The sequence below is a fragment of the Silurus meridionalis genome, chromosome 4 (genome assembly GCF_014805685.1).
Source record: "Silurus meridionalis isolate SWU-2019-XX chromosome 4, ASM1480568v1, whole genome shotgun sequence".
NCBI classification, from domain to species: Eukaryota; Metazoa; Chordata; class Actinopteri; order Siluriformes; family Siluridae; genus Silurus; species Silurus meridionalis.
In genome coordinates, this window is record NC_060887.1 from 27,307,654 (window position 1) to 27,335,412 (window position 27,759).

At 38.4% G+C, this 27,759-nt stretch overlaps 1 protein-coding gene across 3 annotated transcripts; it reads left to right on the forward strand.

The window, feature by feature from the left end:
- The first annotated feature begins 1,688 nt into the window (after nucleotides 1–1,688).
- LOC124384529 (serine/threonine-protein kinase pim-1-like) lies at nucleotides 1,689–27,759 on the forward strand. 3 transcript variants are annotated; one of them, XM_046847465.1, is made up of 11 exons: nucleotides 1,689–1,771; nucleotides 2,275–2,442; nucleotides 24,907–25,092; nucleotides 25,307–25,492; nucleotides 25,648–25,848; nucleotides 25,935–26,029; nucleotides 26,382–26,432; nucleotides 26,605–26,977; nucleotides 27,068–27,244; nucleotides 27,533–27,628; nucleotides 27,725–27,759. In XM_046847465.1, the coding sequence occupies exons 1-11, from the start codon at nucleotides 1,699–1,701 to the stop codon at nucleotides 27,748–27,750; spliced, it is 1,632 nt and encodes a 543-aa protein (XP_046703421.1). In that variant the 5' UTR covers nucleotides 1,689–1,698; the 3' UTR covers nucleotides 27,751–27,759. The 3 variants fall into 3 exon arrangements, with proteins under 3 accessions (XP_046703421.1, XP_046703422.1, XP_046703423.1); XM_046847466.1 differs by having other exon boundaries at nucleotides 25,935–26,005; XM_046847467.1 differs by lacking the exons at nucleotides 1,689–1,771; nucleotides 2,275–2,442 and adding an exon at nucleotides 24,294–24,405.

The window sequence follows — 27,759 nt, forward strand, 5'->3', positions numbered from 1 at the left end:
CACCATCCAGATGACTTTTAACATTTACTGCAGCACTGCTGGATAATTAAACAAAAAATCTTAGAAAAATGTTAAATGATTTTATCTATTTTTTGCACTGTATATAATGTATTAAAGCTTGTGTTGCCTAAGATTGTAAGAAGCTCAAATCCAGTAGATAGTGTTACACCATAATAAACAGCATTCAGCAATTACATTACAATAAGAGAAAGTGGATACTTTCTGTGTCCAGGCTCTAACCATGAGCAACAGCATTCATTCGACAGGGTAGAAAGTAGAAAAAGTTAAACAGCTTTGGTAAACTTCCTTAATCTAATACACATGACTCATAATAGCAATATATTTTGAATATATGTACAGTGGTCCGATCATACCGATCCGGTATGAGTTACTGATTCGTGATTTGGTAAACATCCGCATGTTTTACCCTGGATTTTTTTTTACATCAGGACCTTTGATTAAATAAGCTTGAATTGCTTCATATAAAACAGTGTTTATCATCTGCAGCCTCATTGATCCCCTGCACTCATTAAGGACAAGATGTTTGGAACTATGTAGTGTAGTAGTAGGTACTATATAGACTTAAAACCATGAAGCCAAAAAAGTACCATATTGGGAGCTTCAGGGTTTCAGGAAGAAATTTGCTCCAACAGAACCTAAAAGTCAGAACAATGTTTTAGAACTTCACACACTCATGTAAGAGTAATTCCTGTTTTAAGACTAGATTAATAAAGAAATAGAGGCGTTCAGGTTTTTGACACAGTGTGTGACTCTCCATCATTAGTGTCCTGATAGTTGAAAACAAGTTACAACACTGGAAGTAAAGCAACAACAACAAAAAAAAGAATAATTATAATTTTATACAATATGAAACTCTGAGCACTTTCTCTGACAGGGCATGTGGATAACTCAGCATTTCTGTCTGTCTTTGGAAAGGCAGAATCAGTTTTCTAATTTAAATAAGTGTACATAACTGCCATTTCTCTACAGAAATTATTATTTTTCAGCTATATTACATGCTATTTACAATCATTATGTAATACAATTTAAGGAATTCTATTTATCTTATAAAGTAATATAAAATATATAAATAAATATAAATTACAAAAGACTGTCTCAAACAAAATACCTGTCCAGAATTTTTTAAAGTGTGTGCAAGTATACCTAGAAGAATTAATGCTGATTTGCAGAGAAAATGTGGTCACACCAAATAGTGAATTAATTTGGAATTCTCTTTTAATTATTCTCACTTTGCAGCATTTTTACACCTGCCTAAAACTTTTGCAGAGTACTGTATATATATATATATATATATATATATATATATATATATATATATATATATATATATATATATATATATATGTATATATATATATATATATATATATATATATATATATATATATATATATATATATATATATATATATACACATACATATATATATATATATATATATATATATATATATATATATATATATATATATATATAATCAATCACATTCTTCTTGTTCTTGATTGAATATATATAAATGTGTAAATACAGGGCAGTGGTAGTGGAACCCCTCAGATTTAAACTAAACAGGGGCGTTACCTGGAGACAAAACTGTACACATACTGTTTCGGCATCAATATCAAATGTTGCCATGGATACCCGACGTCTTTTCACTGCTGGACAACGATATCTGCTGGATGCGTTATTTTGGGCAAGAAGAAAATAAAACCGAGAATAAAGCGCCATCTGCTGTAATGTTTCACAAAAAATGTAAGACGCTAAACACTACATAACATCCTTGTTTAAAACGGACTCAATGTCCAGTTTCTGACCGTAATGTTTCTGTCGATGAAAAGTTAAAAAGAAATGTATGCCCCATGTCACCAGAATAAACTCTACCCAATTAGTATAAATACTGGCAAAGTGGGAAACTTCAGATCAAACCTCTGTATCTTAAAACTCACTGATCTAAATTTATTTCTGAGTTCAGTCTTGGAAAGTAAAAAGTCCAAGGAAATAAAACTAAGATTCTGAGAAAAAACGGTAAAAAAAAAAAAAAAAAAATGGCAGCTACATTGGGCAAAACATGTCGAGGTAAAAAAAAAAAAAAGAAGTTGTAAATGTGATGTACACTTAACTAGGAACACCTACATTTATTTACTCTGTGTGTGTGTGTTTGTGTGTGTTTGTGTGTGTGTTTGTGTTTGTGTTGCTGCATTATTACAACATTGTTTATGCAAAAAAATATAATTCTTATCATTATCTTTATTTAGTTGTATACATCAGCCATCACACTGGATGCTGGAACATAAAAGACAGGGCACATGATCAGCCCAAGTCATCTTATAGGGGCAAAAGGAAATCTGATGACCTGCCCAATGAAAATGAGCCTCATCAGAAGAGACAGAAAACACAGATAACAGAAAAGAAAACTAAACTAGGTAAAAAAAAAAAAAATACATGCAAACTTGTCCAAGGGTTTGTGAATGTGACGTACCCTCACTGTCCCCTTTATTAGAAACACCTCTGTATTCATATACAATTTGTGTGTGTGAGTGTGTGTTGCATTATTACTGCATTATTAAAAAAATAATAATTCTTATCACTTTTTTATTTAGTTTTATACATCAACCAGCCCACTGGATGCTGTAAGATAAAGAAGAGGCCATATGATCAGCCCAAGTCATCATCTAGGGGCAAAAGGAAATCAACAAACTCGACAAATGAAAATGAGTCTCATCAGAAGAAACAGAAAACACAGTTAATAGAAGAGAAAACTGACGTCTCCAACAAAACTAAACTAGGTACAAAAAATCTAAGCGTCTTTAAGGGTTTGTGAAAGTGATGTACCCTCACTGTCTACTTTATTAGAAAAATCTGTACATTACTTTGTTCGTGTGTGTTGCTGCATTATTTCTACATTATTCATACAGAAAATAATTATTTGTTCTTTCTTTATTTAGTTTTATACATCAACCAGCACACTAGATGCTGGAATATAAAGCAGAGGGCATACGATCAGCCAACAACAAGTGGCAAAAGGAAATCTACAAACTTGCCAACTGTAAATGAGCCTCATCAGAAGAGACAGAAAAACAGATAATAGAAGAGAAAACTGACGTCTCCAACACAACTAAACTACCTCCTAAACGTTTAGGCATTGGTAAGGCAAAAGAAAGTTGAAGTGAATGAACAGCAGTGGGACTGGTTATGTGAATTAGACACTCATCTTTGGATGTTTTTTCACAGCACATTTGTTGGAGGTTTATGAGAAGAGAGAACTTCTGGGCAAAGGAGGATTTGGCTCTGTGTATGCTGGTGTACGGAAAGCAGATGGATTGCCAGTAAATCTTTTCTCTTGTTTTATTCTATATCTCTGACTTCATCATATGTCTTAATTTAATATACACATTGGGAAGCCTGTTTTTAGTCATCATGCTAAATATTTAATCATGAGATCAGCAATGGCAGTGTTTACTGATACGTGATTGTGTCTTTTGAAAGAGGCTGATTGTTATAAGCATCATGGCTCAATGTAGGATTTTCAATTAAACTGCAGAAGTAATTACTACACTTTTATGATCAGCTAAAATTATATAACATCTAAGGACAAATAAAAAATAAGATCCTTTTTAGATCATTTATGGGAATAATTTCATCTAATTTAACAGAACACATTCGTATTTTCTCAGGTTGCAATCAAGTACATCTCCAAACGTAAAGCACCTGAAAAACTGGAAATCGTAAGTTTTTTCTGCATGTCTTAATGTGCATAAAACAATATACTATAACCTATACTATAATAATAATAATAATAATAATAATAATAATAGTAATAATAATCACATTATTCAGAACACTTTTATAAGCAGTTTGGGGTTATAATATGTAGCACTCGTTCTTTTCTACAGCCTGGACATGGTTTCCTGCCCACTGAGGTAGCTTTAATGTCCATCGTAAATACAGAACCATACTGTTTAAACATTCTGCGGATTCTGGAGTGGTATGAAGAGCCAAGCTGCTACTACATAGTTCTGGAACGACCCGAACCATGTGAAAACCTCCACCAGTTCTGCAATAGGTATGGCAGCTGCTTGCCGGAGACTGTGGCTCGTTTAGTGATGGTTCAGCTGATAGATGCACTGAAGCATTGCAAGAGCCGAGGAATTCTGCATCGTGACGTTAAGCCAGAAAACATCATGGTTCAGACAGACACCCTTAACGTTAAGCTGATTGACTTCGGGTGTGGAGCCTTGATCAAGGACACTTACAAAGAATTTACAGGTATATTATCTGAGAGCTCTGAAAACTTATCTGAGTTCTGCATGGCAATGATATGTGTGCTTCTTTTACTAACTGGAATGTCATTAACAGGCACACTCATCTATGCTCCTCCTGAGTGGTTTAAAAAGAAAAAGTATTTGGCAGAACCAGCGACTGTCTGGTCTGTGGGTGTGACACTGTACAGACTGGTGTGTGGCTCTCTGCCGTTCAACACCCGGACGGAAGTGAAACATGGTCATGTGTGTTTCTCCAGAAGTCATTCTGAAGGTATGAAACTGCAAAGACTGATAAGTTATGGAATAAGTCAAAGCAGGCTGAAGTTTATATTGTACAATTACTTGAACAGAGAAAGAAGCATTCATTTGTTTTATCTTATAACAGCTATAAGTGTGAATAATTTAATATGCAATCAATGATATTTATTTCAGAGTTTTCTATATTATACATAACCATCTTTAAAACGTTAAATATTATACAGCATGATCTTTATTAGGTGAAGTTTCTATTCTTTTCTCTATGTTTTACTGATTTATGTATTTGTGTATTGTTTAACAGAATGCATGCATCTGATCCGTTGGTGTTTGTGCACCAAACCAGCAGGCCGTCCGAGTCTGGAGCAGATAGAGCATCACCCATGGTTTCACTTAAAAGGTATTTGTGCTGTTCTTTCTCTATTTATTTTTAAACAGACAGAGGAACCCTATAATTCATGAAGTACTTTTGTTCTCTAATTGTTTTTTGTGATTTAGGATCTGCAGTACAAACTACTGGATAGACACCTGCCATCAAGTACATCTGAAACCTACAAATATATTTGTGCTTTTGTACATAATACAATAAAAAAAAAAAAGATAACTTAAAATCAATTTTGACTGGATTCAGTTTATATTGCAATCATTTTTGTTAATCATGCTTACTTAATAAAACAATAAGCCATAAAAACGGATATAATCAGAGTAAAAGATGATTGTTTGGACCAATTCAAAGGAAAGGAACTGTATTGTCACTACCACTATATTTCTACAGTGCACAGGAAGTAAACAAAACACCCCTTAGCTTAGAGGTCAAAGTGGGAACATAACAAGAATGTACAAAAATTGTGCATCATAAAGGATATCAATTTTTTTTTTTTTTTTTTTTTTTATAAAATAAAATCACATTTTATTTGTCACATACACACTGTCACGGTGCGAATGAAACAGAGACTGAAGCTGAAGTACAGCTCGCTCGGGTTTCAATGACAAGAGTGAGGGAGAGAGAGAGCGCGCGCACGCGCTAGCACACACACACACACACACACACACACACACACACACACACACACACACACACACACACACGTGGCAGTCCTTGGGTTGAGAGAGTCCGAGGTGGGCTTGTGGAGAAGTGTAGCTCATCCGAGATGCGCTGAAAGGAAACGCGCAGCCGGTACAGGATATTGGAGTCCGAAAGGAACGGACCACATAGAGTCCTGCATGAAACCATGAATACATACAATAACGAACAAGGGAGTGAGTGTGAGTGAGGGGTTTATGTAGAAGCGGGGTGGAGTGATGATGAGCCCCAGGTGAGTGTGATTAAGTCTGGAGACAGGTCCTGTGTGATGTGAACACCTAGGTACCGGAAACTGTCCTCTCTATATACTAGGGTCCCATTGATGTTAAGCGGTTGGTGTGACCGATCCTGCTTTGTGCTTAAATCCACTATCAACTCCTTAGTCTAGCTGGCGTTGTCAGCAAACTTGATGATGGTGGTGGAGTTGGAAGTGTCCACACAGTTATATGTGTACAGTGAGTACAGCAGGGGCTCAGAACCCACCCGTACGGCTTGTTATCTGTTTGTCAGGATGTTGCAGATCCATTGACACAGCGGCAATGGAAACCTCATATATATGCATGTTTTATTGATTTCTTTAAGACACTATACACATAGTATAACTGGTTTTGTTGTGTAGCAAGGCTAATACTAAACTATCCCAACTAGCTTTTGGTGTTTCCATAAAGATCGATTTTCAACAATGATGATTTTTCAGAAAGATTGGAGTAGGAATTGGCCACCGACCGGAAATAGACTCAACATGACAGGGACAGGACAGCATGCTGCTAACAAATAAAAAAAGGAATAATAGAAAAGTTGGATTCATTGTGTTCTGCACTATATGCTGCCAGGCAGAGGTGGGAAGTAACGAAGTACAAATAGTTTGTTACTGTACTTAAGTAGATTTTTTTGGTATCTGTACTTTACTCCACTATTTTATTTAACTTTTTACTTCTACTCATTACATTTTTACACAAATATCTGTACTTTTTACTTCTTACATTTTCAAAACAGCTTAGTTACTTTAGTTTTAATCCATTGATTTGGTGAAATGTCAATATTTTTTATTTTCACTGCGCGCGGAATTCAGCCCACCAACAGATTTCCTGTAATTGTGCGTCTTTTTCAATCCACTGGTGTATAAAGTCCTGTCTCTCACTCACCACAGACGTAGACTAGTTTACGAAGCTAAGAATAAGCAGGCAGAAAGAAACAAGAAGTCAAGCTAACGTGGATAAGACAGAGGGAGTCAGTGATGTAAACATGACTGAGAACAGAGACATCCCTAATCATCATTATGATCATCATTATCATCATCATCATCATCATCATCATCTTTTCTCTGCTTGTGTTCTATATGTGAATGTTCAGCCTGGACACATCCATTAGGTAACAACATTTTTAATTAGTTTTGTGTATATATATATATATATATATATATATATATATATATATATATATATATATATATATATTAGGCTGTCAAAATAAAAATTCTTTTAAACGGCATTAAAGTTTATTAACACACTATCAATTCAGCACGCATTTCTGTTTTTACCATTTTTATAAAAAATATAAATACATAACTAAATATAAAGAGGCGAAATGAAAACCTTCAGCACAACATAGTCATTCACAACGTCCTTTCTTCACTTAGATATAAAATTAAAAAATAAACTCCACCCAAAAATATTTTTAATCAGTAAACATTTGTTTTATTTATGCGCCAAGTCTCAATCCAAACAACAAATACGCCATGATTCACACAATTAATACTCTGTGTGCCGTTTTGTGGGTTTTGCACAAAATGAACTTTAATGACTGTCTTTATTGATCATACAGATAAAAACAATACATCATTCAAATCTGTAAAATGTCTCTGATTATATATAAAAGCTTCTTGACTTGACTTGAAGAGGTGCAGTTTCTCCGGTATCACCTCATTAACTCTTTGTGCATGGGCGTAAATTCAATGTAAAAAAAAAGGGGGGGGGGAGAATAAATCTAAAATTTCTCATGAGCAATTTTTGGAGGGGACACAAATAATACAGTCAAATTGTACTTATAAAGACAGTGTCCCCACAGTGAAAAACTTTGCTTTTATCATTATTATTGTAGCATGCAGACTGCGTCTTATGGTTATATATGGTTATATAAGTTTTTCTCAGGTTCAATGACAAAGCAAAACAAGGAATTAAAAAAAGGTTTAACATTTTATTTAAAATTAATGAAGACACTTAAGAACAGAATAGAAATTGATTATACAAAAAAAAAAAAAAATACAGCAGGGTCAGTCCGAACGTAGCACAGTCTCATTTAATAAATGCACAGATAAACAATATGCTAATTGTGGCTGTTAATGTTAACATTATACCAAGTCGTCCCAAATAAAACACTGCATGGGAAACGGCTTTGGTGTGTTAGTGTCAGTGCACTATGCTACAAGCTGTTGTAAACAAGCTAACGTTCACTAAATAAGTCATATTTTAATCGCTAATAGAGCAGATTCATGGAAATTTATATCAGTAATCAGGATTGTTGCCGCAACTAATTTATGAATGAGTCTGCATCAACTACATTAAAGAGAATCGCTTTATTTAAAGTGAATAAAATACCATAAATAATGGAACATTAATTGAGTCGCAGACACACACCTGACTCGTGTGAACAGAGTAGGTGAGATGAACTGGGAAAGCAGGAAGTGGGTCAAACCACTGTGAGGAAGGGGAGGGGGAACTCAACTGTTTCTAAATGCATTTTTTGCGGGTTTTTTTTCCTATTCACACGGTTATTTAGGTACATACATATATTTTTCACAATAGAGAGTGCGATATTTTTTAATTAATTTTTTGGGGGGACAAACCTCGGATGCGGGGGACAACCCTCGGATGGGGGGGACATGTCCCCTCCATACACCCGCCCCCCCCCACCGGGATTTACGGCTGTGTGTGTGTGTGTGTGTGTGTGTGTGTGTGTGTGTGTGTGTGTGTGTGTGTTGCTGCATTATTACCACATTATTTATGCAAAAAATATAAAAGAAAATATCATTCTTATCACTTTTTCACTTCTTTATTTAGTTTTATACAATAACCAGCACACTAGATGCTGGAATATAAAGCAGAGGGCATACGATCAGCCAACAACAAGTGGCAAAAGGAAATCTACAAACTTGCCAACTGTAAATGAGCCTCAGCAGAAGAGACAGAAAACACAGACTATAAAAGAGAAAACTGACGTCACGTCTCCAACACAACTAAACTACCTCCTAAACGTTTAGGCATTGGTAAGGCAAAAGAAAGTTGAAGTGAATGAACAGCAGTGGGACTGGTTATGTGAATTAGACACTCATCTTTGGATGTTTTTTCACAGCACATTTGTTGGAGGTTTATGAGAAGAGAGAACTTCTGGGCAAAGGGGGATTTGGCTCTGTGTATGCTGGTGTACGTAAAGCAGATGGATTGCCAGTAAGTCTTTTCTCTCTTGTCTTATTCTATTTTTCTGACTTCATCATATGTCTTATTTTTATATACAAATTGGGGAAGCCTGATTTGAGTCATAATGATGAAAATTTGAAAGAGGCTGATTGTTATAAGCATCATGGCTCAATGTAGTATTTTCAATTAAACTGCAGACGTAATTACTACACTTTTATGATCAGCTAAAATTATATAACATCTAAGGCCAAATAAAAGATAAGATAATTTTTAGTACATTTATGTAAATAATTTCATCTAATTTTACAGAACACATTCGTATTGTCTCAGGTTGCAATCAAGTACATCTCCAAACGTAAAGCACGTGAAAAACTGGAAATCGTAAGTTTCTTTTACATGTCTTAATGTGCATAAAACAGTATACTATAACCTATACTATAATAATAATAATCAAACTAATAATAATCACATTATTCAGAAAACGTTTATAGGCAGTTCGGGGTTATAATATGTAGCACTCGTTCTTTTCTACAGCCTGGACATGGTTTCCTGCCCACTGAGGTAGCTTTGATGTCCATCGTAAATACAGAACCATACTGTTTGAACATCCTGCGGATTCTGGAGTGGTATGAAGAGCCAAGCTGCTACTACATAGTTCTGGAACGACCTGAACCATGTGAAAACCTCCACCAGTTCTGCAATAGGTATGGCAGCTGCTTGCCTGAGACTGTGGCTGGTTTAGTGATGGTTCAGCTGATAGATGCGCTGAAGCATTGCAAGCGCCGAGGAATTCTGCATCGTGACGTTAAGCCAGAAAACATCATGGTTCAGACGGACACCCTTAACGTTAAGCTGATTGACTTCGGGTGTGAAGCCTTGATCAAGGACACTTACAAAGAATTTACAGGTATATTATCTGAAAGCTCTGAAAACTTATGAGTTTGTTATACCTCTGAAAAGAGGGAGAAGAAAATGTATTCACACGCTGAAGTTTCCTCACTGCAAACTTTATGTGAAATGAAGAATTCCGGGAGTTCTCCCTCTAATGATCAAGCAGGCAAAAGCAATCAACCTATTTCAATCTGTCACACACTCCTTTACAAAATAAATGTCGTCTCGAGTCTTTTACTCACAAAAAAATGTTGTAGTGCAAGAGTTCTTTAAACGTTTTTTTCACAGTCCATGGATTGTCCCAAACTCACTCGTTCACTTTTAATGTTTGGAAAATATGGACTGTTTTGTCTAAGGAATATTGCGTCTAACAGTGTTGGGGAAATTGAAATTTTGAGAAATCACTGGACTGTTTAAAGAGTTCAACAGTCCAGTGCTTTCTCAAAATTTCAATTTCCCCAACACTGTTAGACGCAATATTCCTTAGACAAAACAGTCCATATTTTCCAAACATTAAAAGTTTGAAGAATGTTCAAGGCAATATTCCTAAAACAGAACAGTCCATCAGTTCCAGGTGCCAGTATGTAACAGTTCATAATGCAAATTGCAAGTTTAACAGTTCATAGTTCCCATTTAGTGGACTACATACACAAAAGGCAACTGGTAACAGTAATGCTGAACAGGTGGCAACCATGTCGACAAACCATGAGCAGACACATACAGTAAGTTTTGAAGCAGCAACTTGTTCCAGAAACCAACTTGGCTGCTCATCAGACTCTGTGGTAGGTATTGAGACTTTCAGGTTCAACAACATGTTTTGGTTGAGATACTTGCAGTGGTACATATTGGAAATCGAATTCACCTTCTCTCTCATCGTCAGATTCCACATGGCTGACTTGAGGCTTTTCCAATGTACATTTGGGTCTGATCTTTATAAGCAGAGCATTTTCAAGGGTTAGGTAATCACAAGGCATTAATAAGTTGCGATGGAGGACTCTGGATCGTCCCTTTCCCTTTTCTGGCTTTACTTTATAAACTGGGAGCTCACCACCCATTTGTCTCAACTATAAAAAAATTTTCTTCCCAGAAATTACAAAGTTTTCCAGGGCCCCCTTGTGGTGTTAGGTTCTCTATTTCTGATTACAGGTAGGCATTTCTGAATTCAAGCCAAACAACATGTCTACCGACAGTCTTGGAGATCTTCCATATAATAGGTTAAAAGGAGAAATCCCTGTAAATTCTGAGCGGATACAATTATAAGCATACAGTAGCTTATTCAAGGAGTCTTTCCAGTTAGATGTTTGACTTTCTGTTTGCGTTTTTAGCATTTGTAACAACGTTCTGTTAAAACGTTCGGCTTGGCCATTGCCTTGCGGATGATATGGGGTCGTTCTGGAGCCTATGACGCCACAGTATTTTTGGAGCTGTTAGAACAATTGATTCTCAAACTCTCCACCTTGTTAATGATGGATGCGAGAAGGGAAGCCAAACTTCAAGGCAAAGTCATTAAAGATACGATCTGCAGCTGTTTTACCTGATTTTGAGGTTGTGGCGTATGCTTGGGCGAATCGTGTGAAATGATCTACCACAAAAATATACTCAAAATATCCTTTGCAGCGGTTTAAGTGGAGAAAGTCAAATGAGTTCAATTCAAAGGGTTGAGTCGTAGCAATGTTTGTCAATGGGGCTTTTGTCTCATGATAGGGTTTCAGGCATCTGCATGTTTTTGTGACATGATGCTCAATGTCTGCCTGCATATATGGCCAAAAGAAATGTTTACGGATAAGTGAAAGAGTGCGATTGGTACCTTGGTGGCCCATTTCATCATAAAGTTCCCGCAAGACTGTTCCTTTAAATTTCTCAGGGAGGACCAACTCTGTGCGTGTGGACGTGAATCGGCAGAGGATACCGTCCTTATTAATGGTGAACTTTCTCCATTCACGAAACAGGCATTTTGTTTTGAGGCTGTACGTTTTGAGACGTTTTACTTGTGGTTTGGTTCCAGACAGTTTGCATTCATATACAAGACTGATATCCTGGTGGTTCATTTGAGCTTCTCTGATCTAATTCACTGACAATGGTGTTATCGTCGGTACTGCTGGACAGGCTTCAACAGATGCACAGTTGGTTGAGATGGACCATGGGATGCGGGGACCTTCTTGAGCTTCTACAGCTTGAATTGTTGCACCTATTACATCAGATGACAACTCCTCAGAACACTCTTTCCTCATCATTCCTATGTCAAGGGGTAATCGGGACAGCGTGTCTGCATCAATATTTTCACGGCCTGGTCAATATGATTGTGAAGTGGAAAACTGCCAATTCCGCAACCCACTTGCAACCTGCGGCATTCAATTTGTCAGTTGACAGGACATATGTAAGGGGGTTGTTATCACTATATACAATGAAAGTTGGAGCATAATACAAGTAATTACAGAATTTTTCGGTGATTGACCAATTCAAAGCGAGAAATTCAAGCTGCCTGAGTGCAAGTGGTAGTTTTTTCTCAGCGGCTGATAGAGTATGGGATCCATAGGCAATCACACAAAGTTTCTCATTTTGTTCCTGGTATAATACTGCACCTAAGCCTTGAGCTGACGCGTCGTATGCAGTATATAAGGCTGTGAAAAGTCAGGGAAAGCTAATACAGGGTTGGAGCAAACAGTCAATTAGTTGATCAAGAGTGCTCTGATGTAGTTCAGTCCAGGTAATGGGACTTGATGGGACACCAGTTTTCATGCATTTTGTCTTTGATCGTTTCTGGCTTTCTTCCAGGTGGGGATTATCTTCTGGAGTACTTTTTAACAGGTCATACAAAGGGCTATCAATGTGAGAGAAATCTTTAATGTACTGTCTGTAGTAGCTAAGTAGACCAAGCATTCTCCTCAGCTCACCAACATTCTTCGGATGTTTGTCTTTCATGAATCGGACAGCTTCTGTGTCTGCAGGATCAACTTTACTTTGCTCTGCAGAGACTATTCCACCCAGATAGCGGAATTCAGATTTCAGCTCACACTTACTTGGCTTAAGTTTGACGGCATGTTGCCTAAGACGTTGCAGTACTTTTCTGACATCCTGGACATGGTTCTCAAAAGTCTTACTAAACACCAAGATGTCATCATGGTATGGGATGCAGATCTCACCTCGCAAGCCTTCTAAACACTTTTCCATACTGCGCTGGAAGGCTGCGGGACCATTCGTTAGCCCGAAAAGGATACGCACCTATTCATATAGGCCCTAGGGTGTCACGAAAGCCGTTAGGTGTTTACTCTCCTTTGACATGAACCCCTGGTGGTAGGCCTTCTCCTGACGAAAACAAAGAACTACCACCAAAGCTGTCCATAATGTCCTGCAACCTCAGAATTAACTGTCTATCTGGGTGAGTCTTTCTGTTTAGGTCCCGATAATCGATACATAAACGGAGGCTGCAATCTTCCTTTTTAATGCACTTAATGCACAATTTAATGAATGGAGAAGAGAATGATGAGTTGGATTTTTCAATCCAGCCTTGTGCTATGAAGTCATGTAAGTATTCTTTTATCTCACGATACAGGTGCATTGGTACAGACATGTAAGTACGATTGACTAGTTCATCATCTTTAAGGGAGATTTCCAATTGCAAACTTCTAATGCACCCAATGTCGTTGTCTGACTTAGAAAATGAATGGCACTTTTCTCTTAACATTTGCTGTACTACCTGTCTCTGGTGTTTCTTCAGGTGGCTGACATTAACAGGCAGAACCCATTCATCAGGACTGTTTTTATCATGACAGTTATCTGCAGTCTGGATGTGACATACCCCAACAGAGATAGGGTTTGCTGGCACCTCAAACATACTAGCAGGGAAAACATTCTTGACAAGCTGTAATGTACCGATTGGGGTCTGGCCCATTACATCGTGATCCGTGTCATTGTACACTCAATTATTATATTTGTTGAAGCTCCATTTTTTAGCCTCACTAGACTAGTCTGTGAAGCCCATTGGGGGTTCACATCAGGTTCAAAAATGAGTGTTCTGTCCTCTTTAACTGGCTGCATGTACACTCGGCATGAGACCTGCACAGTACTACGTTTGGGAATGCTAACATGCACTTTTGTAGTTTTTACTATGTATTCACACAAGCTCTCTGCACTCACAAGTTGGATAAATTTGTTTTAAATTTGTTTACCGTGTTTGGTTGTGCTTGCTCAATGTTATGTACAATTTGTTCTATCACATTGAAACCTATGATAGGGTGTGAGAGGTTCTGACCCCTCGCTACAAGCATAGAAATGACAAGTTCAGCTTGGTGCGATGGCTGTGATTATAATCTAAATATCACTTCAACATATCCGATATAGGGCAGGTCAATGCTATTGGCAGCCACAAGGTTCAATGTATTTGGAGCCTCAAGGATATTGGAAACATCTCTCAATGGGACTTCTGGTAAGTATTCCTCTTTCCACAGTTCAACAATGACACATACCTGAGAGCCTGTGTCCCACAGTGCTTGAAATTGTTGGCTGTGCAGGTAACACTCAATGAGACATTGCCTCCCAACTAATGATGTTACAGGGGAATGCTGATTAACTTGGGTTCTGCCAGGGGCATGAACAGTCATGGTTATGCAGGAATTTGACACTGAACTCTGAGTTAATACAAGTTCGCTGGTGTTCAGTCCAATGGTGAGTTTGGCAGTTTTTAGAACAATACAGTACCTGTTTACATCGTGAACACTGCTTCATTTGGTTCCCTGTTCTTCCACAGGCTGCAAATCTTTGGGACTGTTCAGTGGATCTGGTTACTCCCTGTCCCGTTGAAGTAACCCCTCTCCATTTAAAGAACTCTCTCTTGCAGGCTCAATGCCACGGATTCTACATCCTGCTTAGAAGTGCTCACTACTGCCACATTTAAAGAAGTTCATGCAAGGGTCCTCTGTTCTTTGCTGCTGACAATTGAAGCACTTTCTTGCTTGGGAACGAGTAGTCTGTGTAAAATATTGTCGAGGTATATACTGGGGTTGAAATTGAGTGTTCACTTTTGTTTGGTTGGCACCCGGTGATGTCCAATATGGTTGCACTGGACACTGAACAATTTCTCTGTCAAAGGCTCTCGGTGTAGGAACTGGGCATTGGGGTGAGGCAAAGGCTGGTTGCTGCAATAATTCCGAATGTGAGCTATTTCAGCACAGTGTTTTTAGTGATGCTACATCAGTCCTCAGTTCTTTAAGTTCTGACAGCACACTGGAAGATGGTTTTGGTGCATTTAAAGTCACCCTGGGTTTCATATCAGTGGTTTCATCACTGGACTTAACTGAATGGACAACCGTAGTTGTGTGCTGCACATTGGTTTTCTTTTTCCTTTGTCTTTCTGCCTCATTAGCACAAGCAATGTTTAATTTCTCCAACAGAACCAACAGAACCTGGTTTTCGTATCAAGAAGGAGGGGCTGCATGTCTACTTTAATGCTGTCACTTTGAGGACCAGTGTGTACAGTATATAAGAACATGCTCTGAACTAATGCTGGATCGTATTTAAAGCCTCATTCTGCTTCTTGAAATGCAAACAAGATTTTCTGATGCAGATCCAGAACAAGCATTAGAAAACTCTGAGGTGTTTCTCTGTTTCCTTGGCATTCAGAGGTAAGTTGTTTGTAAAGTTCCGTTGCACTTTTTTCTTGGAAGGGAGAAGGCAGAATTCGTCTGAGTGTAGGTAGAGTCAGGTTGGGTTTTCCCTCTAAATAGCTTTGTAACTGTAAGCCAGTGGAAATGGCCTGAATGACTGCATCACAAATCTCACATTCTGGGTAGCCTCTGCTCAGACCGTTCTCAATCTGGTGTGCCAAACCTGAAAAGGTCAATTTTTCTTTTTGACCTGGCTCACCGATTTGTCCAGGAATTTTTAAAATCTTTGCGCCAAGGTGAGCTTGAATGTTGGACATTCACCAAGGGTGCAGCTATTTGTGGTTGAGGCTGGACAATGCTTTGTTTTGTGCTGAATTCGTCCATCTGTTGCATTTCACTCAATTTTTGTTTCATTGCACACTTTAGTTCATCCAACTCCTTTTGCAATCTACCTTTTTCTGTGCATTGGCTCTGTTTTGTTGACTCATTTTCAGTGACTGTACTCAGTTCTATTATTTTATCTCTCACACTTAACAGCACAGACATGCCACCATCTTCTAGCTCTGCTATGTCCTCTTCAAGATGTTGAAGGATGTGAGGGATCAGAGACATGCGTGATTTAGATGGGACTTTCTCTCGATCTGATATGTTCAGGAACTCACAAACACTGAGAAGTTGGTCTTTGGATAGGGGATTTAACATGCCACAAACACTGAGTTTCACCTGATGATCTCTGTGGCATGAGGTTGATGGTTCTTTATCTCTTTCTTGCCTTTACTGCGGGAACTTTTTCCACTCCACTGTTGATCTGGGTTGTTTTAGGGGATGTACTGCATCAGACATTGTCTGCCAGGTAAGCAAAGACCACCCTCCGAAGAGTAAATCCCAGCGGTGCCTCCAAATATAATACCTCTGAAAAGAGGGAGATGAAAAAGCATGAACACGCTGAAGTTTCTCCACTGCAAACTTTATGTGAAATGAAGAAACCCGCAAGTTCTCCCTCTAGTGATCAAGCAGGCAAAAGCAATCGATCTAATTGTACCAAACTAATAGAACACAGATGAACTGAAATGACAAACAAATTACATTATTTACATTACAGATTTTATAAACAGTTGTAAACATTCACAACAGTTGTTAAATATTTGTACTGCTTCACAGATTTATGACTTTAAATACCTTTTTCAATCTGTCACAAGTTCTGCCTAGCAATAAAATGTGTGCTTCTTTTACTAACTGGAATGTCATTAACAGGCAAACCGAGCTACACTGGTTTAGGATCTGCACTAGAAACTACTGGATAGACACCTGCCATCAAATACATCTGAAACCTTCAAATATATTTGTGCTTTTGTACAAAATACATAAAAAATTTAACATTTGATTGAAAATTGATTTTGACTGTAATCAGTTTATATTGCAATACTTAATAAAACAATAAACCATAAAAGGGGAGATAATCAGAGTTAAAGATGATTGTTTGGACCAATTCAAAGGAAAGTCAATGTATTGTCACTATCACTATATTTCTTCAGTGCACGGGAAGAAAACAAAACACCCCTTAGCTTCAAGGTCAAGAGGCTTTTTATTGTCATTCCTACTATACACAGTGGTACACAGTACACAGTTAAAATGAGTCTCATGACAAGCCTCTCGAAGCACTTAATCACAATGGGTGTGAGTGCGACGGGACGATAGTCATTGAGGCAGGAGACAGTAGATTTCTTCGGCAACAGAACAATGGTCGTTGTCTTGAGGCACATAGGAACAACGTCGCTGCTCAGGGAGATGTTGAAGATGTCAGTGAAGACAGCTGCTAGCTGTTCTGCACATTCCCTGAGCACTCTGCCAGGAAAGTTGTCAGGTCAGGTAGGCAGACTTCCGTGGGTTAACTCTGCATAGAGTTTTCCTCACTTCAGCTGTGGTTAGACAGAGCACCTGGTCAGTGGGAGGAGGGATGTCTTCCTCGCCTTACGTTGTTCTGTATCTCAAACCGGGCGTAAAAGTCGTTTAGCGCATTTGGGAGGAAGGTGTCACGGTCACAAGCAGGTAATGTTGTCTTGTAGTTTGTGATCGCCTGGATGCCCTGCCACATGCGCCAGGTGTCTCCGCTGTCCTGGAAGTGGTCGTGGATTTTCCTCGCATGTGCGCGCTTTGCCTCTCTGATGGCATGGGACAGTTTGGCCCTTGCTGTTTTTAAGGCCGTCTTGTCCCCTGTTCTGAAGGCAGAGTCTCTTTGTTTCAGCAGCACATGCACATTTGCAGTCATCCACGGCTTCTGGTTGGAGCGTGTAGTGATGGTCTTGGAGATGGTCACATCATCAACGCACTTGCTGATGTAGCTGGTCACTGTTGATGTGTCCTCCTCCAAGTTGATGGAATCGCCGTTGGTTGCAGCCTCCCTAAACATGTCCCAGTCAGTGCAGTCCTGAAGAGCAGAAGTAGCTCCTCCTGGCCAGGTTTTTACCTGTTTCAGAACCGGTTTAGAGCGTCTGATGAGCGGTCTGTATGCTGGAATTAACATAACAGAGCAGTGGTCTGAGTAGCCGAGATGGGGGCGGCGCTCCGCACAATGCGCGCTGGGGATGTTTGTGTAAACAAGATCCAGCGTGTTCGCCCCTCTCGTTGCAAAGTTCACATGCTGATGGAGTTTAGGGAGTACAGTCCTGAGATTCACATGGTTGAAATCTCTGGTGATAAGCTTAGAGGTCAAAGGGGGAACGTAACAGGAATGTATATAAATTGTGTATCATGAAGGATATAAATTCTTTTATTAAAAATAAAATAAAATCAAAACAGTGAAATGCTTTGTACGACCGTCCAAAATTTAAGCATAAAAAGCAATAGAATTTAATGATGAAAAAAATAATAAAGTAGATAAATAAAAAGTATAAACTATAGAAAATATATAAAAATATATGTACAGTGAAACCTGGTTATGTCGATGTCCTAGGGGGTTGCCAAAAAGCATGGAGGTAACCGATGATCGAGATAAACGAAAATCAATATGGCGGCAGTATATTAACGTGCTTGAAATTTCTTTATGTACATGATGTGCGTTAAATAAATGAGAATGTGCATGCACGTGTTTTTGGAGGGTTTTACACAACAGCGTTGCCGCGATTTGTTTGATGAAGGCATGCTATAAAAATGTACATACAGTACATGTTTGTTAACTGTCAGGAATCCACCTGCCACGCCCCCTTCGGCGCCCCGTTCGGCGTGGCAGGTGCTTTCTCTGAAGCTCTCGGCTTCAATCACGCACATATGGTGCTTGTTTATCATCATCACCAGCTCCTATTTAAACTTCCACACTCTCACCGTCCGTTATTGTTGGTATATGTTGGTTCACGACGGTCGTTGTTATCGCTCATGCGTATCCCGGTACGTGTCTTCCCACCGGCACTCTCTCAACGGCTGCGCTTTTCTTCCCAAAGCCGCGCGCCCTACTAACACTACGAACACTAGCACTAACTAACAGCAGAGATTCACCAGTATACAATACAACACCTGTAGCATCTGTAAGGCTTGATTTTTCCGCCACTTTCGCAAGTTCTTCTGCGGCTGCACCGAGATAACCGACGTTAAATGGCAAATTTTTCCCCCCTTGTGCTCGAGATATCAGGGTTCAGTGACATGGAAAAGTCGACATAACCGATAAAAAAATGCTTAGACAAAGCGAGAATTTGGCGGTTCCACTTCAAAAATGTCGACTTAATAGGGTTGTCGAGTTAACCGAGGTTGAGATAAGCGGGTTCCACTGTATATACATGAATGAGTATGGAAGATATTGACAGTACAAATTAAATTGACAAAGTGTCCATGTGCAGTGTGGTGAGATATAAAGTGGCACTGTGCTGTTTAAGTCCAGAGTTGAAGTGACAGTCCAGAGTTAAGGTGTCTCAATAGTGCAAAAAAAGTTAAACTCCAAATGATCTGCGGGAAGAAGCTTTTCCTTGTTCTCTCTGAGTTTGCTTTCAAGGAGCGGAAGCGCTTCCCTGAATGCAACAAAGAAAATAATCCATTGTTGGGATGACTGAGGTTCTTCACAATTTCCCTGGCTCTGGTCCGGCACTGCGTGCTGTAGATGTCCTGTAGGTCAGGGAGCTCGGTGCAGATAGTACGTTAAGTTGAACACCACCCTCTGGAGGGCTCGCCTGTCCTGCATAGTGCTGTTCCCAAAGTGATGCTACCTGTCAGGACGCTCTCAATTTTGCAAATGTAAAAGGTCCTTAGCACCTAAAAGAGGGTAGTTTAAGGTCCCTTGCCAGGCCTTCTTCACCAGGGTGTTGATGTGACAGGACCAAGACAGGTCCTATGTGATGTGAACACCTAGGTACCGGTAACTGTCCACTCTCTCCACTGGGTTCCCGTTGATTTTTAGCGGTTGGTTTGACTGCTCCTGCTTCGTGCTTAAGTCGACTATTAACTCCTTAGTCTAGCTGGCGTTCAGGAGAAGATTGTTCTCCTAGCACCATTTTTCCAGGTTTTTAATAGACTGTAGGTAGGCCGTCTCATCATTGTTGGCGATCAGGCCCACCACAACAGTGTTGTCAGCAAACTTGATGATGGTGGTGGAGTTGGAAGTGTCCACACAGTTATATGTGTACAGTGAGTTCAGCAGGGGGGCTCAGAACCCACCTGTATGGCTTGTGATCTGTTTGTCAGGACGTTGGAGATCCATTGACACAGCGGCAATGGAAACCTCATATATATGCATGTTTTATTGATTTTTTTTAAGACACTTTACACATAGTATAACTGGTTTTGTTGTGTAGCAAGGCTAATACCTAAACTATCCCAACTAGCTTTTGGTGTTTCCATAAAGATTGATTTTCAACAATGATGATTTTTCAGAAAGATTGGAGTAGGAATTGGCCACCGACCGGAAATAAACTCACCATGATAGGGACAGGATGGCATGCTGCTAACAAATAAAAGGACAGCACTTGATTTGCCATAAATCACCTTAAATGGAAATAGATCCATGTCACCATCCAGGTAACTTTTAACTTTTACTGCAGCACTGCTGGATAATTAAACAAAAAATCTTAGAAAAAGGTGAAATGATTTTATCTATTTTTTGCACTGTATATAATGTATTAAAGCCTGTGTTGCTTAAGATTGTAAGAAGCTCAAATCCAGTAGATGGTGTTCAGTAATCACATTACAAAGAGATAAAATGGATACTTTCTGTGTCCAGGCTCTAACCATGAGCAACAGCAATTATTTGACATTGTAGAAAGTAGAAAAAAATAAACAGCTTGGGTAAACTTTCTTAAACTAATACACATGACTCATAATAGCAATATATTTTGAATATATGTACAGTGTTAGACAAAGTAAACAAACCATGTATTAGAGATAAAGTAGAGATGCACTGGGTGAACTATATTTCAGTAGAAGTGCTCCCTTTTAAACTTTCACTTAAGTAAAAGTACTAAAGTATGTGCCTTCAAATATACTTAAGTATTCAAAATACTATAATTTATTTTGTCTATGATGTCCCATGAAAAGAAAAATAAAATCCCTTCAATGTTCCTGGTCTTACTTCCTTTCTACTTGGTCTACTCAACACACAACATATCTACCTTTTCTTCTCTACATCATATCAGCTACAGTGAGGAAAATAAGTATTTGAACACCCTGCTATTTTGAAAGTTCTCCCACTTAGAAATCATGGAGGGGTCTGAAATTGTCATCGTAGGTGCATGTCCACTGTGAGAGACATAATCTAAAAAAAAAAATCCAGAAATCACAATGTATGATTTTTTAACTATTTATTTGTATGATACAGCTGCAAATAAGTATTTGAACACCTGAGAAAGTCACTGCAGGAGGGATTTTGGCCCACTTCTTCACACAGGTCTTCTCTAGATCAGTCAGGTTTCTGGCCTGTCGCTGAAAAAAACTGAGTTTGAGCTCCCTCCAAAGATTCTCAATTGAGTTTAGGTCTGGAGACTGGCTAGGCCACGCCAGAACCTTGATATGCTTCTTACAGAGCCACTCCTTGGTTATCCTGGCTGTGTGCTTCGGGTCATTGTCATGTTGGAAGACCCAGCCTCGACCCATCTTCAATGCTCTAACTGAGGGAAGGAGATTGTTCCCCAAAATCTCTCAATACATGTCCCCGGTTATCCTCTCCTTAATACAGTACAGTCGCCCTGTCCCATGTGCAGAAAAACACCCCCAAAGCATGATGCTACCACCCCCATGCTTCACAGTAGGGATGGTGTTCTTGGGATGGTACTCATCATTGTTCTTCCTCCAAACACGTTTAGTGGAATTATGACCCAAAAGTTCTATTTTGGTCTCATCTGACCACATGACTTTCTCCCATGACTCCTCTGGATCATCCAAATGGTCATTGGCAAACTTAAGACGTGCCTGCTGGTTTAAGCAGGGGAACCTTCCGTGACATGCATGATTTCAAACCATGACGTCTTAGTGTATTACCAACAGTAACCTTGGAAATGGTGGTCCCAGCTCTTTTCAGGTCATTGACCAGCTCCTCCCGTGTAGTTCTGGGCTAAATTCTCACCTTCCTTAGGATCATTGAGACCCCACGAAGTGAGATCTTGCATGAAGCCCCAGTCCAAGGGAGATTGACAGTCATGCTTAGCTTCTTCCATTTTCTAATGATTGCTCCAACAGTGGCCCTTTTTTCACCCAGCTGTTTGGCAATTTCCCCATAGCCCTTTCCAGCCTTGTGGAGGTGTACAATTTTGTCTCTAGTGTCTTTGGACAGCTCTTTGGTCTTGGCCATGTTAGTAGTTGGATTCTTACTGATTGTATGGGGTGGACAGGTGTCTTTATGCAGCTAACCACCTCAGACAGGTGCATCTAATTTAGGATAATAAATGTAGTGGAGGTGGACATTTTAAAGGCAGACTAACAGGTCTTTGAGGGTCAGAATTCTAGCTGATAGACAGGTGTTCAAATACTTATTTGCAGCTGTATCATACAAATAAATAGTTTACAAATCATATATTGTGATTTCGGGATTTTTTTTTTTTAGATTATGTCTCTCACAGTAGACATGCACCTACGATGACAATTTCAGACCCCTTCATGATTTCTAAGTGGGAGAACTTGCAAAATAGCAGGGTGTTCAAATACTTATTTTCCTCACTGTAACTTTCTCCCTTTACGAGTCATAGTACCAACATTTAAAGTACCCACCATAACCTCCACTCTCCTACACTTCTAGTTTTCCTGCCGTCTCTGTAGACGTGTTCCTCCTCTCCTTCTCCTCCTTCGGCTAACAGCGTTTCCACCGTAACCCTGTGGGCTAACAATACTTGTGGCAGTCGTTGGTAACCCGGGCATCGATCGATCAGTTATGAGTTTCTGATTCGTGACTTGCTAAACATCTGCATGTTTTACACTGGATTTTTTGAATTATGTAGTGTAGTAGTAGGTACTATATAGACTTAAAACCATGTGGCCAAAAAGTACCATCTTGGAAGCTCCAAAATTTCAGGAAGAAATGTGCTCCAGCAGAACCTAAAAGTCAGAACAATGTGTCAGAACTTCACACACTCATGTAAGAGTAATTCCTGTTCGAAGACTAGATTAATAAAAAAAAAAAATAGAGGTGTTCATGTTTTTGACACAGTGTGTGACTCTCCATCATTAGTGTCCTAATAGTTTAAGACAAGTTACAACACTGGAAGTAAAGCAATAATAATAATAATAATAATAAAAACATTTAAAATGTTATACAATATGAAACCCTGAGCACTTTCTCTGACAGGGCATGTGGATAACTCAGTCTTTGGAAAGGCTGAATCAGTTTTCTGATTTAAATAAGTGTACATAACTGCCATTTCTCTACAGAAATTATTATTATTTTTCAGTTATATTACGTGCTATTTACAATTATTATTTAATACAATTTAAGGAATTCTATTTATCATATAAAGTAATATAAAACATCCTAAATTACAAAAGACTGTCTCAAACAGGAGTGTAAACCAGTGGCACTATCTGTATCTGTTCAGGGGTTACATTTTTTTTTTAAATTAAAGAATCAAGGTATTATCAGGTAATCAAGGTAATATATATTTTTTTAAGTAACATGAACGCTACAACCAGACTGTGGTAAAATGGAAGCCACCCCAGTAATGTCTTTAAACAGACAGACGGATAGACAGACAGAAAAACAGATCACTTTATTTATCCCTGAGAGTAAAGATGTAGAAGTTAACAAGAAAAGAAAAAGAGAAATATATAATATATATTGAAAAATACAAGAATATAAAGAAGAAATAGATAAAGTTTTTACAGATACAGTAAGTAACCCTTAGACCATTAAGAACTAACTCAGCATAGAGAAGAACAAGGAGTGCTGGAAGTAAAAGTTTTGGCCCCCCCACAGAGCCCTGTTCTCAGCATCAACAAGTCAAAAGACAGATGAATTTGAGGCAGCCTACATGTAGATCTAGATCTGTGGTTAGTTCTTCAAGATGTTTGGAACAAAATACCTGTCCAGAATTTTTCAAAGTGTGTGCAAGTATACCTAGAAGAATTAATGCTGATTTGCAGAGAAAATGTGGTCACAACAAATAGTAAATTCATTTGGACTTCTTTTTTATTTATTCGCACTTTGCATCTTCTTGTTCTTGAGTGAATATATATAAATGTGTAAATACAGGGCAGTGGTAGTGGAATCCCTCAGATTTAAACTAAACAGGGGCGTTACCTGGAGACAAAACTGTACACATACTGTTTCGGCATCAATATCAAATGTTGCCATGGATACGCGACGTCTTTTCACTGCTGGACAACGATATCTGATGGATGCGTTATTTTGGGCAAGAAGGAAATAAAACCGAGAATAAAGCGCCATCTGCTGTAATGTTTCACAAAAAATGTAAGACGCTAAACACTACATAACATCCTTGTTTAAAACGGACTCAATGTCCAGTTCCTGACCGTAATGTTTCTGTCGATGGAAAGTTAAAAAGAAATGTATGCCCCATGTCACCAGAATAAACTCTACCCAATTAGTATAAATACTGGCAAAGTGGGAAACTTCAGATCAAACCTCTGTATCTTAAATCTCACTGATCTAAATTTATTTCTGAGTTCAGTCTTGGAAAGTAAAAAGTCCAAGGAACCAAAACTAAGATTCTGAAAATAAACTGTAAACAAAATGGCAGCTACATTGGGCAAAACATATCATGGTAAAAAAAAAAAAAAAAGAGTTTGTAAATGTGATGTACACTTAATTTACTAGGAACACCTACATTTATTTACTCTGTGTGTGTGTGTGTGTGTGTGTGTGTGTGTGTGTGTTGCTGCATTATTACCACATTATTTATGCAAAAATATAATTCTTATCACATTTAGTTTTATCTTTATCTTTATCTAGTTTTATACATCAACCAGCACACTGGATGCTGGAACATAAAGGACAGGGCAAATGATCAGCCCAAGTCATCATCTAGAGGCAAAAGTAAATCTGATAACCTGCCCAATGAAAATGAGCCTCATCAGAAGAGACAGAAAACACAGATAATAGAAGAGAAAACTGACGTCTCCAACACAACTAAACTAGGTAAAAAAATACATGCAAACTTGTCCAAGGGTTTGTGAATGTGATGTACCCTCATTGTCGCCTTCATTAGAAGCACCTCTATATTCATATACACTTTGTGTGTGTGTGTGTGTGTGTGTGTGTGTGTGTGTGTGTGTGTGTGTGTGTGTGTGTGCACGCTGCATTGTTACTCCATCATTAAAAAAAAATTATTATTATCACTTTCTTTATTTAGTTTTATACATCAACCATCACACTGGATGCTGGAACATAAAGAAGAGGGCATATGATCAGCCCAAGTCATCATCTAGGGGCAAAAGGAAATCAACAAACTTGACAAATGAAAATGAGTCTCATCAGAAGAAACAGAAAACACAGATAATAGAAGAGAAAACTGACGTCTCCAACAAAACTAAACTAGGTACAAAAAATCTAAGTGTTTTTAAGGGTTTGTGAAAGTGATGTACCCTCACTGTCTACTTAGGAAAATCTGTACATTGCTTTCTTTGTGTGTGTTGCTGCATTATTTCTACATTATTCATACAGATAATAATTATTTGTTTTTTCTTTATTTAGTTTTATACATCAACCAGCACACTAGATGCTGGAATATAAAGCAGAGGGCATCTGATCAGCCAACAACAAGTGGCAAAAGGAAATCTACAAACTTGCCAACTGTAAATGAGCCTCAGCAGAAGAGACAGAAAACACAGACTATAGAAGAGAAAACTGATGTCTCCAACACAACTAAACTACCTCCTAAACGTTTAGGCATTGGTAAGGCAAAAGAAAGTTGAAGTGAATGAACAGCAGTGGGACTGGTTATGTGAATTAGACACTCATCTTTGGATGTTTTTTCACAGCACATTTGTTGGAGGTTTATGAGACGAAAGAACTGCTGGGCAAAGGAGGATTTGGCTCTGTGTATGCTGGTGTACGTAAAGCAGACGGATTGCCAGTAAATCTTTTCTCTCTTGTTTTATTCTATTTCTCTGACTTTATAATATGTCTTAATTTAATATACAAATTAGGGAAGGCCTGTTTTTAGTCATAATGCTGAATATTTAATCATGAGATCAGGAATGGCAGTGTTCACTGATACGTGATTGTGTCTTTTGAAAGAGGCTGATTGTTATAAGCATCATGGCTCAATGTAGGATTTTCAATTAAACTGCAGATGTAATTACTACACTTTTATGATCAGCTAAAATTATATAACATCTAAGGACAAATAAAAAATAAGATCCTTTTTAGATCATTTATGGGAATAATTTCATCTAATTTTACAGAACACATTCGTATGTTCTCAGGTGGCAATCAAGTACATCTCCAAACGTAAAGCACCTGAAAAACTGGAAATCGTAAGTTTCTTCTAGATGTCTTAATGTACATAAAACAATAAACTATAACCTATACTATAATAATAATAATAATTATAATCATCATCATCATCATCATCATCATCACATAATACAGAACACTTTTATAAGCAGTGTGGGGGTTATAATATGTAGCACTCGTTCTTTTCTACAGCCTGGACATGGTTTCCTGCCCACTGAGGTAGCTTTAATGTCCATCGTAAATACAGAACCATACTGTTTAAACATCCTGCGGATTCTGGAGTGGTATGAAGAGCCAAAGTGCTACTACATAGTTCTGGAACGACCCGAACCATGTGAAAACCTCCACCAGTTCTGCAATAGGTATGGCAGCTGCTTGCCTGAGACTGTGGCTCGTTTAGTGATGGTTCAGCTGATAGATGCACTGAAGCATTGCAAGAGCCGAGGAATTCTGCATCGTGACGTCAAGCCAGAAAACATCATGGTTCAGACAGACACCCTTAACGTTAAGCTGTTTGACTTTGGGTGCGGAGACTTGGTCAAGGACACTTACAAAGAATTTACAGGTATATTATCTGAAAGCTCTGAAAACTTATCTGAGTTCTGCATGGCAATGAGATGTGTGCTTCTTTTACTAACTGGAATGTCATGAACAGGCACACTCAGCTACGCTCCTCCTGAGTGGTTTAAAAAGAAAAAGTATTTGGCAGACCCAGCGACTGTCTGGTCTGTGGGTGTGACACTGTACAGACTGGTGTGTGGCTCTTTGCCGTTCAACACCCGGAAGGAATTGAAACATGGTCATGTGTGTTTCTCCAGAAGTCATTCTGAAGGTATGAAACTGCAAAGACTGATAAGTTATGAAATAAGTCAAAGCAGGCTGAAGTTTATATTGTACATTTACTTTAACAGAGAAAGAAGCATTTATTTGTTTTATCTTATTACAGCTATAAGTGTAAATAATTTAATATGCAATCAATAATATTTATTTCAGAGTTTTCTATATTATACATAACTGTTTTTAAGAGGTTAAATATTATACAGCATGATCTTTATTAGGTGAAGTTTCTATTCTTTTCTCTATGTTTTACTGATTTATGTATTTGTGTATTGTTTAACAGAATGCATGCATCTGATCCGTTGGTGTTTGTGCACCAAACCAGCAGGCCGTCCGAGTCTGGAGCAGATAGAGCATCACCCATGGTTTCACTTAAAAGGTATTTGTGCTGTTCTTTCTCTCGATTTTTAAACAGACAGAGGAACCCTATAATTCAAGAAGTACTTTTGTTCTCTAATTGTTTTTTGTGATTTAGGATCTGCAGTACAAAGTACTGGATAGACACCTGCC

Coding starts and splice junctions, on each gene's coding strand:
- LOC124384529 (XM_046847465.1), top strand. CDS start 1,699: ATGCGTTATTTTGGGCAAGAAGAAAATAAAACCGAGAATAAAGCGCCA. Junction 25,093..25,306: donor CTCCAACACAACTAAACTAG/GTAAAAAAATAC, acceptor TTCTTTATTTAG/TTTTATACATCAACCATCAC. Junction 26,030..26,381: donor GTAAAGCAGACGGATTGCCA/GTAAATCTTTTC, acceptor GTATGTTCTCAG/GTGGCAATCAAGTACATCTC.